At 53.0% G+C, this 14200-nt stretch overlaps 4 protein-coding genes across 4 annotated transcripts; 3 read left to right on the top strand and 1 right to left on the bottom strand.

Annotated features, from left to right (window-relative positions):
• Nucleotides 1-643: 643 nt before the first annotated feature.
• J4E85_001598 (uncharacterized protein) lies at nt 644-1358 on the top strand (the record flags this gene model as incomplete). Its single annotated transcript, XM_051465883.1, has 3 exons — nt 644-724; nt 775-1083; nt 1212-1358. The coding sequence occupies 3 exons, from the start codon at nt 644-646 to the stop codon at nt 1356-1358; spliced, it is 537 nt and encodes a 178-aa protein (XP_051330440.1).
• A 3627-nt stretch (nt 1359-4985) lies between these two features.
• Nucleotides 4986-8138, top strand: J4E85_001597 (uncharacterized protein; the record flags this gene model as incomplete). Its single annotated transcript, XM_051465882.1, has 6 exons — nt 4986-5184; nt 5234-5885; nt 5931-6097; nt 6147-6739; nt 6792-7599; nt 7654-8138. 6 exons carry the CDS (start codon nt 4986-4988, stop codon nt 8136-8138), a joined length of 2904 nt encoding a protein of 967 aa, XP_051330439.1.
• Nucleotides 8139-9093: 955 nt separating this feature from the next.
• J4E85_001596 (uncharacterized protein) lies at nt 9094-10599 on the top strand (the record flags this gene model as incomplete). Its single annotated transcript, XM_051465881.1, has 4 exons — nt 9094-9288; nt 9346-9670; nt 9735-9908; nt 9962-10599. The coding sequence occupies 4 exons, from the start codon at nt 9094-9096 to the stop codon at nt 10597-10599; spliced, it is 1332 nt and encodes a 443-aa protein (XP_051330438.1).
• Nucleotides 10600-13269: 2670 nt separating this feature from the next.
• On the bottom strand, nt 13270-13967 carry J4E85_001595 (uncharacterized protein; the record flags this gene model as incomplete). Its single annotated transcript, XM_051465880.1, has 2 exons — nt 13270-13625; nt 13676-13967. The coding sequence occupies 2 exons, from the start codon at nt 13965-13967 to the stop codon at nt 13270-13272; spliced, it is 648 nt and encodes a 215-aa protein (XP_051330437.1).
• Nucleotides 13968-14200: the final 233 nt, after the last annotated feature.

The raw sequence follows: 14200 nt of genomic DNA, 5'->3' as shown, positions 1-14200 counted from the left end.
TCGTGCATCAACCTCAGTACCTAAGCTTTGCGTAAGTCCCAGTATGTACAGTTGGGATAAAAGCGAGATACCTGATCTTTATAGAAAGAAGCCTCTCTCAGCCTATAGTCTAGAGACGACTTGTACCTAGTACCACTGTGCATGGCGCCCATGTTGCCAGCCCAAAGCCGGTACCTATCGAAGGCATTTTGTGCTACAGCCTGATCGTCCCAGCGATAAGAGGAGCTTAGTGCGCCGATGAAGGCAAGGAAGCTGGAGACACAATGAGTGTGAATTTGGGCGATAGATTCATGCATCTTTGCGTGGTGACATCTCTCTGATTAAAATAAGAGTTGATGTTGATGATACCATCAGAAGGCTGAGATTCCAAGATCGCGAGGCTATTCATGACACCACGTGGTTCAGCTGACGACCTCGGGACTAGAGCTCTTCGAGCCTAGTCGCAAGGCTGAGTATCCTGAGGTCGTCGTGCCCGCACCCTCATCACAGCCTTCTCTACGCAGCTTCTTCCAACGATATGACGCATCCGTCACTTACTGGCATTGTTGCGTTACTCGGTCTCCATCCACAACATTTACTATCTTGCCGTCCTTTCACCAAAACAGCCAGCTCACCCCACTAGCGCCATCGCAACTTCCCAACTATGTCTGGGTTCGAAATAGCTGGGGTAGTTTTGGGATCGCTGCCGTTGGTGATAGTGGCTCTGGAGCACTATGCTGAAGGGGTATGACATCAGACGCGAGAAGTAAGCAGATCATGGCTAACGCATTACAGCTTTCAACAATCAAAAGTATGCAAAAGTACGAGGAAGCATTTGAGTGTCTTCATGCTTCTTTTGTAACCAACGCTTGCATATACAGGAACTCATGCGAAGAGCTTCTGGGTCCATTAGCTCTTTCAGATGCTCAAGTATGTCAGCTACTCGAAGACCATGACAGCTCGTCATGGGAGGATGCTGACCTCAACGACGCTCTGCGCAATCGATTGGGAAACAATTACTTGCCATTCAAGTCCTCAGTCAAGCAGCTGAACAAGAAGATCAATCTCTTTGCGCGGAAATTGCAACTATGCGATAACTTTCAGGTGGGTAAATCCTGGAAAGATGGGAGCACTTGCTAAGATGCAGCAGCCACCTTGGACTACACCAACGGGAAATATTGATGCAGCAGCACGGAACAAATTCTTCAACGACCCTTGGATACGTATAAAAGGAGGCCTCAAGACGAAGCACTACAAGCAACTGCTATCATCCATCGAAGAGGACATCGGCCGCATCGCCAGCCTTACTGCAGGAGCAATTGCGCTTGAACCTCTACGACTTCAAAGAAGACGTAAAGCCAACACGGAATATCTTCTGAAGTTTCGACAACAAGCAGAGAAGCTGTATGACGCTTTCAACACGCGGTGGTCATCGAAATGTACGTGTCAATGTATACATCAAGCAAATTTGCGGCTTGACATACAGAGAGACGATGAAACAGGGAACCCTTCCAGCTTCAAGCTTATATTCACTTTTGCATCACCGCATGCTAGCCATGTCAATTCTTGGAAGCCGATACCGGTAGAAATTGAGGCTATCGATGTGATTGACCCGACAACCCCAAGCAACACCTCATTGCTTCCCAGCATCGTTGTCCACTCGAACACAAAAATACACGACCACTGGAAATGCCTTCAAAAAGCTCCAAATATCATCGATCTCTGCGCAACACTGCAACACTGCCCAAGCCCACATTGCATGGGAGTCATGAGTAGCAAGCTGGCCAGACACCACATCCACACTCTCCGACTACCGAACGCTAGCACCACTGACAAACGCGTGAGCCTGCAACAGCTACTTGAGAAGCAAAGTCAGAGCTTCCAGATCAAGGAAAAATGTACCCTAGCTCTTACTCTCGCCTCCGCTGTCTACCATCTCCACAACACATCCTGGCTAGAAGAGACCTGGGGCCTAAACGACATCTGCATTTTGAGTCAATCAGTACTATCCGATCAACCATACATATCCCGAGACTTCCCCGCAACAGCACCACCACCGGCACACAGTCAAAGAATGCGCATAATCAAGAACAGCATTATCTTCGCTCTCGGCGTTGCATTACTGGAGATTTCGTACGGCAAGCCGCTGCAGACCTTTGTAACCAAGGAAGACCTTGACGACGCGACGGGCAATCGTACAGCATTCACCGACTATCTCATAGCAATTCGATTGGCGGAGGGGTTGCGTACGCGGGAACTGCCAAACTATGCGGATGCGACGCAGAGGTGTATACATTGCAATTTCGAAGCTTCGGTATTTAGTCTCGATGATGATGATTTTAGAGAGAGGTTCTATCAGGGGGTTATCGTGCCGCTGAGGAAGGATTATGAGTATGTTGTTAGTGCCGCCACGACATAATGTGTGGGATGAGAAATATAATCTGTCATGGATGAAGCCAGTCGAATTCATCTTCGGATCCCTCTGACGTTGCAGTACTTCCAGCATCCAAACGTGCCCGCTGAGGTAAGACACACAGGAGTCCGAACATGTCGGCAATCCAGTGCTCCCCACATGAACGCCGGACGAACTACGGCCCGAACAGAGAGGTCAACATAGCTGCGCCTCCCTATCTGTGACAATAGCATCAGAATCGTTCCGAATGCAATGGACGTCGATGGCTATGCGAAGATAGACGGTAGTTCAGGGTCGAGAATGTCTTGGTGTCTTGACATTCGGCAGTCCAACATTGAAGAGTCCTTCAGTTACTAGAATCGCGAGTTCCGAGTATCAGCCCGACTGTTGGCATGGATTTGAAAACGTCTTTCGGCACTGAGAGAATTGCTATCTAGACATATGGTCTTGACCCACGTGATAAGTGAGCAAAAGGACATACTCGTGGCATCATGCAGTCACCACGAAAGCCATGCCCAAGTAGATTCCTATTTGGTGAGCCTTTGTGGGAAGGAAGCTGGGAGCTTCACGATGCACCTGTGGCGATCGCAATTCACACCTTACCTCTGCATGAGCGCAGTGTAAGATGTAGACGAGATAGACGGCGCCATGGCAGAGATAGTGAACCATGTGTTTGGTACATGTAACTGACTCAGAATTGTTCGATTGGACGTCAACATGTCCAACGCGCAACCGGCGCCTGGTGGCATGTCAGCTGAATGGGTTGGTTCTCCTATCTCAAACATAGTCGACCGTAGTCTGTGGCTTAAAGGGCCGTTGGTGGATCTCAATGGCGAACGGTCTTTGTAGTACTATGCGTGCCGTGTATTTGCAGGGTCGTGCGATGTACCAACACAGACGAAGGCGCCGCTTGCAGTCATCTGCACGCCCGCAGCCTATAAAGAACCGTCCTATTTGTGGAGGTTAGCTGCCTATCAGAGTTGCGCCGGGATCGGACTGAGTCGTGCAGGCAGAGCTTGTCAGTACTTGTCATGTACTTGCAGGCCACTGCCGTGTGGGCGACGACCCCGGATTCCGCTGACCAAGAATTAGATCAGCAGCCTCACGGCCTTATCGTGTGTTTGTTCGGCAGGGTCAAGGCAGCTCCTTGCTGAATCCAGTGTATGGAGCGAGCAAGGCTGCGAGGTGGTCACGGACCAGGCTGCTTACGTGGATAGCGTGCCCGAGGCATCGGCAAGTAGCAGCAGGGCGTGACAGCGAGTCGCCACTTTCGGTTTCCAGAATACTTCTGCATGGGGCCGTGATGGGGTTGCTCGGGCAGATGACGACGCTGTGTGGCAACAGCGGGGGGCGTGCGATGCATGCTGCAGCCATTGAGGCGGGCGTGCGATGCCAGCGCACAGCGAGTAGCAGGTTGAGTTGGCTGGGGCGGGCGTGCTGTATGTAATCAGTGCAGCGCAGGCGGGAACTGGGCCGCCCCTGGGGAAGCGTTTCAGAGTGAGCTTGGCTCTCTGGGTTCGCACTTCACGCAGCGACAGCTAGTGGGCGGGCGCGGCGACGTTGGCACTTTGATCAGTTGGGAGGCAAATGAAAGCGCGCCCTAGGCCAAGCGCAGGTGCAGGGCTGACGTTGACGCAGCGGAGCGCTCGTATAGCATTTGGCTGTGACGGCGCGAAAGCTTCCAGAAGGCTTGGGGGCTTCGAGCCGGGCGGTTCGTGGATGGATAGGCTGGATCCACCAGTGCGCCTGCCTCTTTTTGTCGAGTATCCCAGATCCAATCAGCCAGACCAGGCCCGCTGCTCTCCTCCACCACACCACGCTCGATTCCTATAGCCGACTTCTGCCCGTCTCGTCCACGCCCTCACTGCCCTCGACCGTGTGCGCCCGATGCTGCTCAGCGTGCAGCCCATAGCAGTGCCGCTCATGCGACACACCGAGGACCGCTAGAGCCCCTGCATGCATCTACAACCCTCACCCGCGCCCTGAAGACGCTCAAGACGCTCCCCAAACACGCTGCGAGCCATCGCCTGAGGACGCCCGCTGCGCTGCTCGAGTCTCGACACGTCCCGTTGCGCGCGCGCCGAGTGAGAGACACCAAGAGGCAGCCGCGCCCAGCACCCGCCCGCCGTCGCGCCTGCCCTCCCACGTCGCTTCCCGCCTTCCTCGTCGCATCCACCCGTTGCGCTTTCCTCGTATACAATAAACACTGCACTCTAGTGTCGTGTGCACTGGCTGCCGCCCGCCGCCTCGCCGGGTTCCCTGGGGCTTCCACCGACGTCGTCGTTTCAGAGTGCATCTCAGACCAACCGGCGCACTCCCGCCGTCCCATCTCTGCGCTCCCCCACGCTTCTGGACGCTCGACTCTGTCCGCTGCTCTCCTGTGTCCACTGCCACCGCGCTCACGACCGCCAATTGGCCCTCGGCTGCACCCCATCCACCACGCTTCCGCCTCGCACTCTCCCGTGACGCTGTCCGACCCGTTCAGACGTCTCACTGCGACCACCCGTCCTCCCCATTTTGCGACACCTCCCCAACAACCTCCCCTCTGCGCTGGAGACCAGTGCTGTCTGGTCGCCGCACATAGGCGGAGACAATGGAACATGGCGCGTGCAATGTTGTCTACATTGACCGGCGGGCCAACGACGAGCACGTGCGGAAGGAGACGCTGTCCAAGTCGCTCGTCGCGCGAACCACGACTGGCAATGTAGGACAGAGCTACTTTGCTATCGGCAAGACGTCGCCGCGCGAAGTGCACGACAATGTCGAGGCGATGCTGTCCATTTCCAGCGAAGGTAGTCCGTCCTCTTCCCGCGCCCACGCCTTTACTAATACACTTCGTAGTACACATCTGCAGCACCGGCAGGGCCTGCCTACAGAAGATCACCCAGCTCGTCGAGTCTACCAAAGCCAGCATTCCTACTTTCGTCATAATAGACATCCCATACGATGAAGAGCAGCGCATGAAGCGCCTTTCTCGCGAGCCGCGCACGCCCTCGCCCACATCCTCGCGCCTCACACGTTTAGATACGAGCGAACCCGACGATATATACGCAATGCACCTACTCACCCACATATCCTCCGAGATCTCGTCGCGGAACTTCTCCAAACTCGTCGTACCTGTAGTCATGTTGTCTGGTCTGGGCACTGAAGAGCCGTCCTCAGCTGGTCCGCTGCCCTCGCCGGGACTACAAGTGTCCTTCTCGCTCGGCGACACTGTTCGGTTGACGCGATACCTGGATGCTGGCGCTGTCGACGTCCTGACGAGTCCAATGTCCAGAGACCGCATGCTTGGCTTAGCCGTCCATGCCTATCGGTTACAGAAGGAGTTCTCTCGAGAAGAAGCAAGCTTTTTGACTACTAAGCGCAATCGGAAGCTGTCTTGGGTCGGAGTAGACGACACAAAACCTTACGCATATCTGCGCGAGGCGATGGTGTCGAATCTCATGACTGGTATCTGTAATCCAGAGACAGTAGGCGACTCGCTTGAATCTACGTATGTACAAACGGTGACTATGCGACCCGCCACTGACTTGAGTAGGGATTTCCATCTCGACGTAGATCGCCAAATCGTCGTTGAAGCCGCCATCGGTACTTGGGCCTTCTCCGCGCACGACTACACCGATGACGAGCTTCTCTATGGCGCTTTCGTCATGCTCAAGCATGCACTACAAATGCCCGAATTAGAAAGATGGGCGATAACCGAAGGCAAGTGCGGCTTATGCCAGAAACCTGCTACTTGCTGACCGATTCGTAGACGAGATGATCGTCTTTCTCTTGGCCAGCCGTACTGCCTACAACGAGTTCGTCAAGTACCACAACTTTCGTCACGTTGTCGACGTGCTCCAGGCTCTCTTCCACTTCCTCGTCCGAATCGGCACCCTGCCTCCTTATCCTTCGGATTCGTCCAACACGTCCACCCCGAAGTCGCCAATCGCTGAGCTCCTCAAGCCCTTTGACGCGCTTACCCTTCTGATATCCGCCATTGGACATGATGTTGGCCATCCAGGAGTCAACAACGCTTTTCTAGTCGCATTGAACGCACCGCTAGCGCAATTGTACAACGATCGATCCGTCCTAGAATCATTCCACTGCGCTGCTTACTCCCAAATATTACGCCGTTATTGGCCGAGCGCATTCAATGATGCTGCGATGCGCAAGCTCATGATCAACAATATACTTGCGACAGACATGGGCCTCCATTTCAAGTACATGAGCGACCTGGGTAATCTGCAGCAGAAGGTGGCGCATGACAAGGGCGTGGTCGACGGATGGAGTGCCAAAGTACAGGAAGAACAAAAGGACCTGACATGTGGACTACTCATCAAGTGCGCAGATATCTGCAACGTGGTATGTTTTGAGTTCTTGTCTTTCTGGCGCACTGCAAGCTGACATACTTTAGGCTCGCAAATTTGACACCGCTGCCAGGTGGGCCAACATCCTGACGGACGAATTTAGCAACCAAGGACTCATGGAAGAGGAGCTGGCTATGCCATCATGTCTGTTTGGTGGCCCACCTGTTCGGGAAGACGTCATCAAACTTGGCGAATCCCAGATTGGTTTCATGAACATCTTCGCCCGGCCGCTCTTCGAAGCCGTCACGGACATCTTACCGGCGATGCGCTTTGCTGTCGACGAGATCCTGATCAATAAGGGTGTTTGGGAGAGCAAGATCGATGAAGAACGACAGAGAAAAAGGAAAAGCAAGAGTATGAATCTTGGTTACCTGTCATCTGGTTTCACCGTCGATCCGAGCCCAAGTCCTTTGTCTGGAGGGCCTAGCAAGCCGGCTATAAAGATACCTCTGAGTGCGATTAAGACCATTTCCCCCGAAGAAGCGGCTCGGCGAGGATCGACAGGCTCCATCCGCTCCATTCAAGCTGCGACAGCTGAATCACGAAGATCCTCTTCGATTATTGACAAAAGCTCAAGGCGATCTTCAACGACCGCTGTCCCTGGCCAAAGAGCCATGAGCTCTGCTGAGAATGCCACTTCGTCAAGACGAGGAAGTAGAGACCCCAGCCTCACTGCGATCCTGGTGACTCAGACACCAAACTCGTCCGAACAGAAAGGGCAAGCTTCAGGTTCTGATGATCGGTCAAAGACTGATCGTAAGGACACTTTGACGAGGTCTTCGTCACCAAAGAAGGAGAGGGAGTCTCTTGGTGTTAGGCCAGTCACAGCTCCTTCCCAGGCCAGGCGTAGTCAAGGTGAGTAAACATCACTTCAGACCCGTCATGGCATATGAGCTAATTATGGAAAAGTTCTCGATCCTTACCCCGCGCAACAACCGTCGTCACAAAGCCACTCCCAGGTCGATCTCTCGCAGGCGGCAAATGGAAACTTTGATGGCTCAAAGCTGCAGCAATGGGACACCGGCAACAAACTGAGTGCTGACAGTAACGCCACACGCTCAGATGTGTCGCGCGACTCGAGCTGGTGGCGACACGTGAGCACCAAGCGACGCCCTCGTGATGTTAGGAACGGCGACGCGGACGGACGGGCTCCGCTGAGGGAAGTAATGCCGGACTCACTGGTGCCTCCTCCGAACAGCGACTCGACGACTACCTCGCCTACATGCTCTAGCCCCGGCAGGAAGACAACGACGGGGAAGATTATGAGCTTCTTCAAACGAAAGCCCAACAGCCATAAGGAGCCCGAGAAGCAGTTGTCTAGCTTTGGTAGCTCCTCCCAGCTGCGCACACCACAGACGAGCGATCCTGGGCGATCACTCAACAGCGACGATTGATTTCACTAATACCTTTCTACGCCTCTATTGACCTTACATTAATGACCAACGCCGCATCCGATACCACGGTATTTCCTTTAGTCTCAACATACCACTTCAAAAGCAGTCCTGGGTCTCTGTGGCACCTGCTTTTGGGTTTCCTTCGTCTCTGGCAATTCCTGGATTTGATACCTCTTGCGCATGGCATGCCATCGGAAAGCGTTGGTGTACCAATTATTTGAGGTTCACTTATTTCACCTTCGGGTAACTTTGGGCGAGTCTTCGATCGTATCTTGCTCCAGCGCGCTTGCATCTGGGATACCAGGCTCCTCTCTACATTTTCTCTCTTCCTTTGTCGGCTACCTTCATTTCGGTGGGGCGCTGATGCATATTGATGGCAGTCGCTGCTCGTCGGGCTGTTCGGCCTCTATAGTTAGGGAGGTCTGATTCTATTGTTTCTTTTTCGCGACCAAAGGGACGCATTTGTTTACGCGGCTTTGTGGTTGTTACGAGCAGGAGACGGTGTCGGACATTGGGCAGGCTATGGAACGGTGCAACCACGACATTGTCGCATAAGAACACTAGCTGAAGAGTTGGCAGGAGAAGAGAGTGTATAGCTACTCCTCTCCGATATTCGTAGACATGGACACAGCGGCTATTATCCTAAGCTTGGCTGCGCCGCCCAGCGAACTCATGACGAAAACCCATAATGAAATGTATATTCTCAATTCTCAACTCATTTGTTGTACGCAACCATCTTCGCGCGCATCGTCAAGCAAACAAAATCATTGTAGCCAGCGCCTCTTGTTCACCAAGCATGACCATCGGCAAGCGCCGACGCCCTTATCATGGTCACGAGCTGCTTCCGTAAAAGTGGTCCTCGTAGCACATAACTACCTAATTCGGGCCAGTGCAAGCGGTGTAGTGCGGCGCTAAACCCCACTTGCCTGACAACACCTACTCCTCGACATAAGGCATGCCTACAAACCTCTCTTCATCCTTGAGCAAAACAGACATGGACGACAAAGTCAAATACTTACTTTCCCTTTCCGCGGTGCGAGAGCGTGCCAAGATCGTAGGAGAGGCTGCCGAAGCAGGTAAGCTGAGCCACTTTGATGTCCACGAGGAGCGTCTGGGCGAAGCAGCGGATTATGTGACTTCTGTCATCAAGGTTTGTTTTCCAATTCTATAAAACTGTGTCATGGAAACGCTGATCTAAAACTCACAGCGCGACTTTGGCCCCGACAAATTCCACACCATCCCACCTCACGGACGCTGGCAGCACTTTGAAGTTGGCGGCGTTCCCCGCATTGCCGACCTCCTCGATGAGTGGAAAAAGAATGGGTGCGACGAACTTGAACTTACGCGCCGGTTGATCGACCTTTTCTTCGTTTCGGTATTGCTGGATGCTGGAGCTGGGGATCATTGGCGATATGTGGAACCTGGTGCGGGAAAGGAGTATGAGCGGAGTGAAGGTATTGCAGTAGCGAGTTTGTATATGTTCAAGAGCTTGGGATTTGCTGCGAAGAAGGATGGGGGGCCGATTGTTGATGGTAAGTGCATCCGTTCTCATGCTAGAATAGTTGAACGGGACACAGTTGACTAAGTTCCGTACAGGAAAAGGACTCCAGGATCTGAAGACAGAGGCCCTCGCAGAAGGCTTCCAAATCTCCTCCAGCAATCCCATGCTAGGCGTCGACTCCCGAGCCAACCTTCTCCGCAGTCTAGGAAAATCTCTCCTCTCCCAACCCGCCATCTTCGGCGAACAAGGTCGTCCCGGAAACGTCGTTGGTACGTCCCTTACCAAGGCCATCACTATGCCAGTAACTAACTACCCAAAACAGACTACATGAAGACCACCACCTCTGACCCCTCAACTCTCGACATTCTCACCTTCTGGGACGTCCTCCAAAACCTGCTAATCCCCATCTGGCCGCAAGACCGCACGGTGGTAAACGGACAAGCCCTTGGCGACGCATGGCCCTTGTCTACACTAAAGACGCAATCCAAAGATCCGAACGCAGATGAAAGTACCTTCATCCAACCTTTCCACAAACTCACTCAATGGCTGGCCTACTCCCTCACCGTTCCCTTCACACGCATCCTGTCCTTATCCTGGAAGAACATGTCCTCTATGACCGCCCTCCCCGAATACCGCAACGGCGGTCTATTCGTCGATCTAGATGTTTTGACATTGAAACCCGCGTCTTTGGAGCGAGGGCTCAAAGCTACGTCGGATGGAAGTGGACTCCCTTCTTTCGCTGCGGGCGATGATGCTATCGTTGAGTGGAGGGCGATGACGCTCGTCTTAGTGGATAAACTGTATAAGTTGGTACTGGAGAGGATGCAGGGGGTTGAATTGAGTATGGCGCAGTTGCTCGAAGCGGGCACGTGGAAGGCGGGGAGGGAGGTGGCGAAGGAGAAGAGGCCACAGACTAAGAGCAGTCCGATCGTTATTCTGAGTGATGGGACGGTTTTCTGAGGTCGGATATCGAGCTGACAGATGACGGCGTGCAGTATGTGTAATGTTCTTGCTAGCAGCTAAATTATAGCATTATGACACGTAAGTGCCTAACTAGACAAAACCTACACTCCTCAGAAAAACCCTCCCTCCTCTTTTCTCCTTCTAACTTCTCTCATCTCAATAGTCCGCCCACTTATACCACCCCTGCCGTCTACTTCTTCATCAATCGCATCCAACACACCCAGTCTTTGCACCCCAATATCTCCCTCTCCTTCGCCTTTTCTCTCTCTAGATATCTCTTGTTCTGAAACATCTCTCTTCGTGTGCATGTCTTGCAACCCCCAATCCCGCGGCGCCATCCAACCCTGCCGTTGAGTCCCACGTCCACTACCACCCTTCCACATGCCGCCCAACACCGGCGACTCCGGCCCTGCACTATCCAACTCGCTCCTCACATCATCACCTGGGAGTTCAGATGGTCCGCGTACATCTCCGTACATGGAATTACGAGCTTTGGTCAGCGCTGATGTGGGGAAGGATGTCGAGACAGTTGTGAGAGGCAGTTCCTGTGGTGGTGATTGCCAGTTGTGTGGGTAGGTGCGTTGTTGGTGGTCGTAGTAAGCAGGGTTGTCGATGGCATGGTTTGGATCGCGAGGTGCGTATGCAGCGAAATTCGTGTCTTGTGAGTAGACTGAAGAAGGAGGGTGGTGACCGAGAGGGGAGAGGGGACTGTAGATAGTGTTGTTGATGCCTGGGGTGGGTGGTGTGTAGGATGGTGGTGCTGTTCCCCGAGTATTAGGCAAACATATTGTTGAATATCATTGAAGGAATCGATTTGGATGAACTTACAATCGGTCACATTTGGCTGCCGATTCTCTGCCATGACGCATATGGGTAGGATATCCAGACTTTGCTCTGCTCCATCCTCTTTCTCACGCGTCTTGGCTTTCTTTCTCCTGAAACATAGGAACCAGATTACGAATCCCGCAATTATGGCGAGTGCGAAAGTGCCTCCTGCTGCACCACCTGCTATGGCTGCGACGGGTAGTTTCTCTTCGGTTGCAACGGAGGCAGTGTTCGATGGGGATATGGTGCTCGACGTTGATGTAGCTGACGTCGTGGCTACGTTGGCTACTGTGACTGAAGCGTAATGGTTGAGGGTGGATGTCGGTGATGGCCTAGAGTCTGTCTTCAAACCACCAGTCGCATGGTAAGCGCTGAGCAAGTCGTCGCGATTGAGGATTGCCGGTTCAAGATCACCATCTGGACAACCGGACTGGGCGCATGCGTTCGTTTTACAACATCCCCAGAATGTTTCTACGCTGTGTTAAATTGGCGTTCAAATAACACAAATCGCTCGCTAGTTGGCTGAAGGATCTTCGATAGACCCAAAGCCTAATGATGCTTTATGACTTACCACCAGCGGCGCAAGTGTAGAATTTACTCCCAGTCCCACATGTAGCGTCCGGAAAATCCCCATATGATGTTGGATCAAAGGCACCGGGGTACAAGTTCCCTTGTGCACAAGTGATATCGCATGGATCTCTTGCGCAACAGCCAACGAAGTAGCTGGAACTGGGTTAGTTCTTGGATGCATAACAGGTATACTTTTCAACTTACGTTCCGTAGCCGCAGGACCACCACGTACCTCCAGCAGGGCAGGAAGGCGAGAACACCTGTCTCTCAGTGAGGCTAGTCGGCATGATTTGAAGTGACGAGGCTGAAAGCAGCGCGTAGAAAACTTCGAAAGCGAATACAGCCAACGAGGAACAAAATCAATGACCTTCAAACTACGAACCCAACGGTAGAGAGTAAAGGCCACCAGGAAATTACACCTGGACACCGAAGTCTGATCCGGACCCCAAGAGCACATACATCGACCAAAACGCCGCCCTGCGGCTCAGCCATCCTCCGAGTAAGATGCTACTCTTAGCCGAACTGCTCACTCGCTGCATCTGTTTCTGCAATATTTCAGGGCGAAAATGCCGAGAAAAGATGCGCATGCGGTCATTCAATAGGGGCGGTATTACTCGGATGATGTCATGCGTGTGTTCGCAGCACTGCCGTGCTACATGCATGGCCGCCGCAACGGCGCGCAATGCTGACGGATGGTGCTATAGGGGTGGCATTTGCAGGACTGCAGGTGGGCAGATCTTGGGGCTGATGGTTATGATGGAGGGGTGATGTGGCGTGAGGGACCGTCGGGGTACCTCAGTCGGTGGCTGCGGCGTGGTTGTGGGTGTGCGATGAGATGCCCCATCGTGGAACAAGCATCACCAGGACTGGGATTGTGGATTGCACACTCCGATGGTACACGCTACCATGTTGCGTGCCACGGGGAAGCAAAATGAGTACAAATATTGGAACAGTTGCGAAAAGGCTGCGTAGACGACGCGAAGCGGAAGGCGGTCTCGGTGTTCTAAATGCGGCTCGTTTTGGCTGCACGTGGGATTAGGTAAGAGTAAGCCCCGAAGCAGCCTTGTCTGAAGAAAGGAGATGTGCAATTTCCATATACTTGAAAATCGGTTCTCTATGTTTCCAACATCGTTATTGTTAGATGGTATATATGCATTTGGTGGGTAAGAATGGGTATGATATGCTAATACAGATTACAATGGAACCTCCCAATTACAACAGCATGGATCGACTGTAAATTATCTTCGATCAAACGGGACTGTCGTTCCGCAACTAGTTCCTTGACGACGATGGTTCCTCAGTCATTACGCCTAGGCCTTGAGCTCGGCTCGCTCGCTTCGTCTTGTCGTTGGAAAATTCGCCTTGCACCGGCATAGGTGAGGTCTGCGGTGACTCCAGCTCAGAGGGACCAGGCCGTGCCTCAGCAGGAAGTTCAGAGAATCGCCGAGTGTCTACAACACCTGATGCGCCGGCGGGCAGTTCAGAGTATCGGTTGGACGAAGAAACCTCTGCCGGAAGCTCTTGGGGTTCGCTCGCGTGGCTGGCGTATTGGATGTATGATTGCTGACCCTTGTTTGGGTAGTTTTGTTGGTAAGGATCTTGAACAGGAGAGGTATATGTGGGAGGTGCTATTGGGGATGTTAGCATACTATGAGATGGATCATGGAGAAGAACGTACGTGATTGGCCGTCGAAATGTGATGAGTGCCTGTTGTGGTCATGCTTCTCGTTGTTCATCATTGGGACCATGGCTGCTGCGCCCATTTCGCCTTCGGCAGACTTCTTGTTGCGTCTCTTGCGGAGGATGAAGAAGGCGATCAGCCCAATGATGGCAAGAGCGGCGACGCCTCCGACAACTCCACCAGCAATGGCGCCAGTCTTACTCTTCGAGGGGCTTCCAGTTGAGGTTTCGCTTGGAGTTGGACTCGGGACATCTGAAGCATAGAAGCTGAATTCACCTGGCTGACCCATGAAGGCAGGTGTTAGGTCTCCCGAGGCGCATGTAGCCGGTGGGGTCGCTGCGCATGGATTTGTCTTGCAACATCCCCAGAAAGAGTCTCCTGCGCTGCATGTGTAGAAATCGCTGCCTTGTGAACAAGAAGCGCCTGGCCATTCGCCGTAATGTGAGATGTTGTAGCCACCGGCACGGATGTTTCCTTGCTGGCAGCCGTTGACACAAGGATTAGCTCCGCAGCAACCGACGA

This window comes from Alternaria conjuncta (assembly GCF_024043145.1).
Source record: "Alternaria conjuncta strain BMP 0040 chromosome Unknown scaffold_2, whole genome shotgun sequence".
In the NCBI taxonomy this organism is placed as follows: Eukaryota; Fungi; Ascomycota; class Dothideomycetes; order Pleosporales; family Pleosporaceae; genus Alternaria; species Alternaria conjuncta.
Note: the sequence above shows the minus strand (reverse complement) of the source record. Positions and strands in the feature narration are given on the sequence as shown.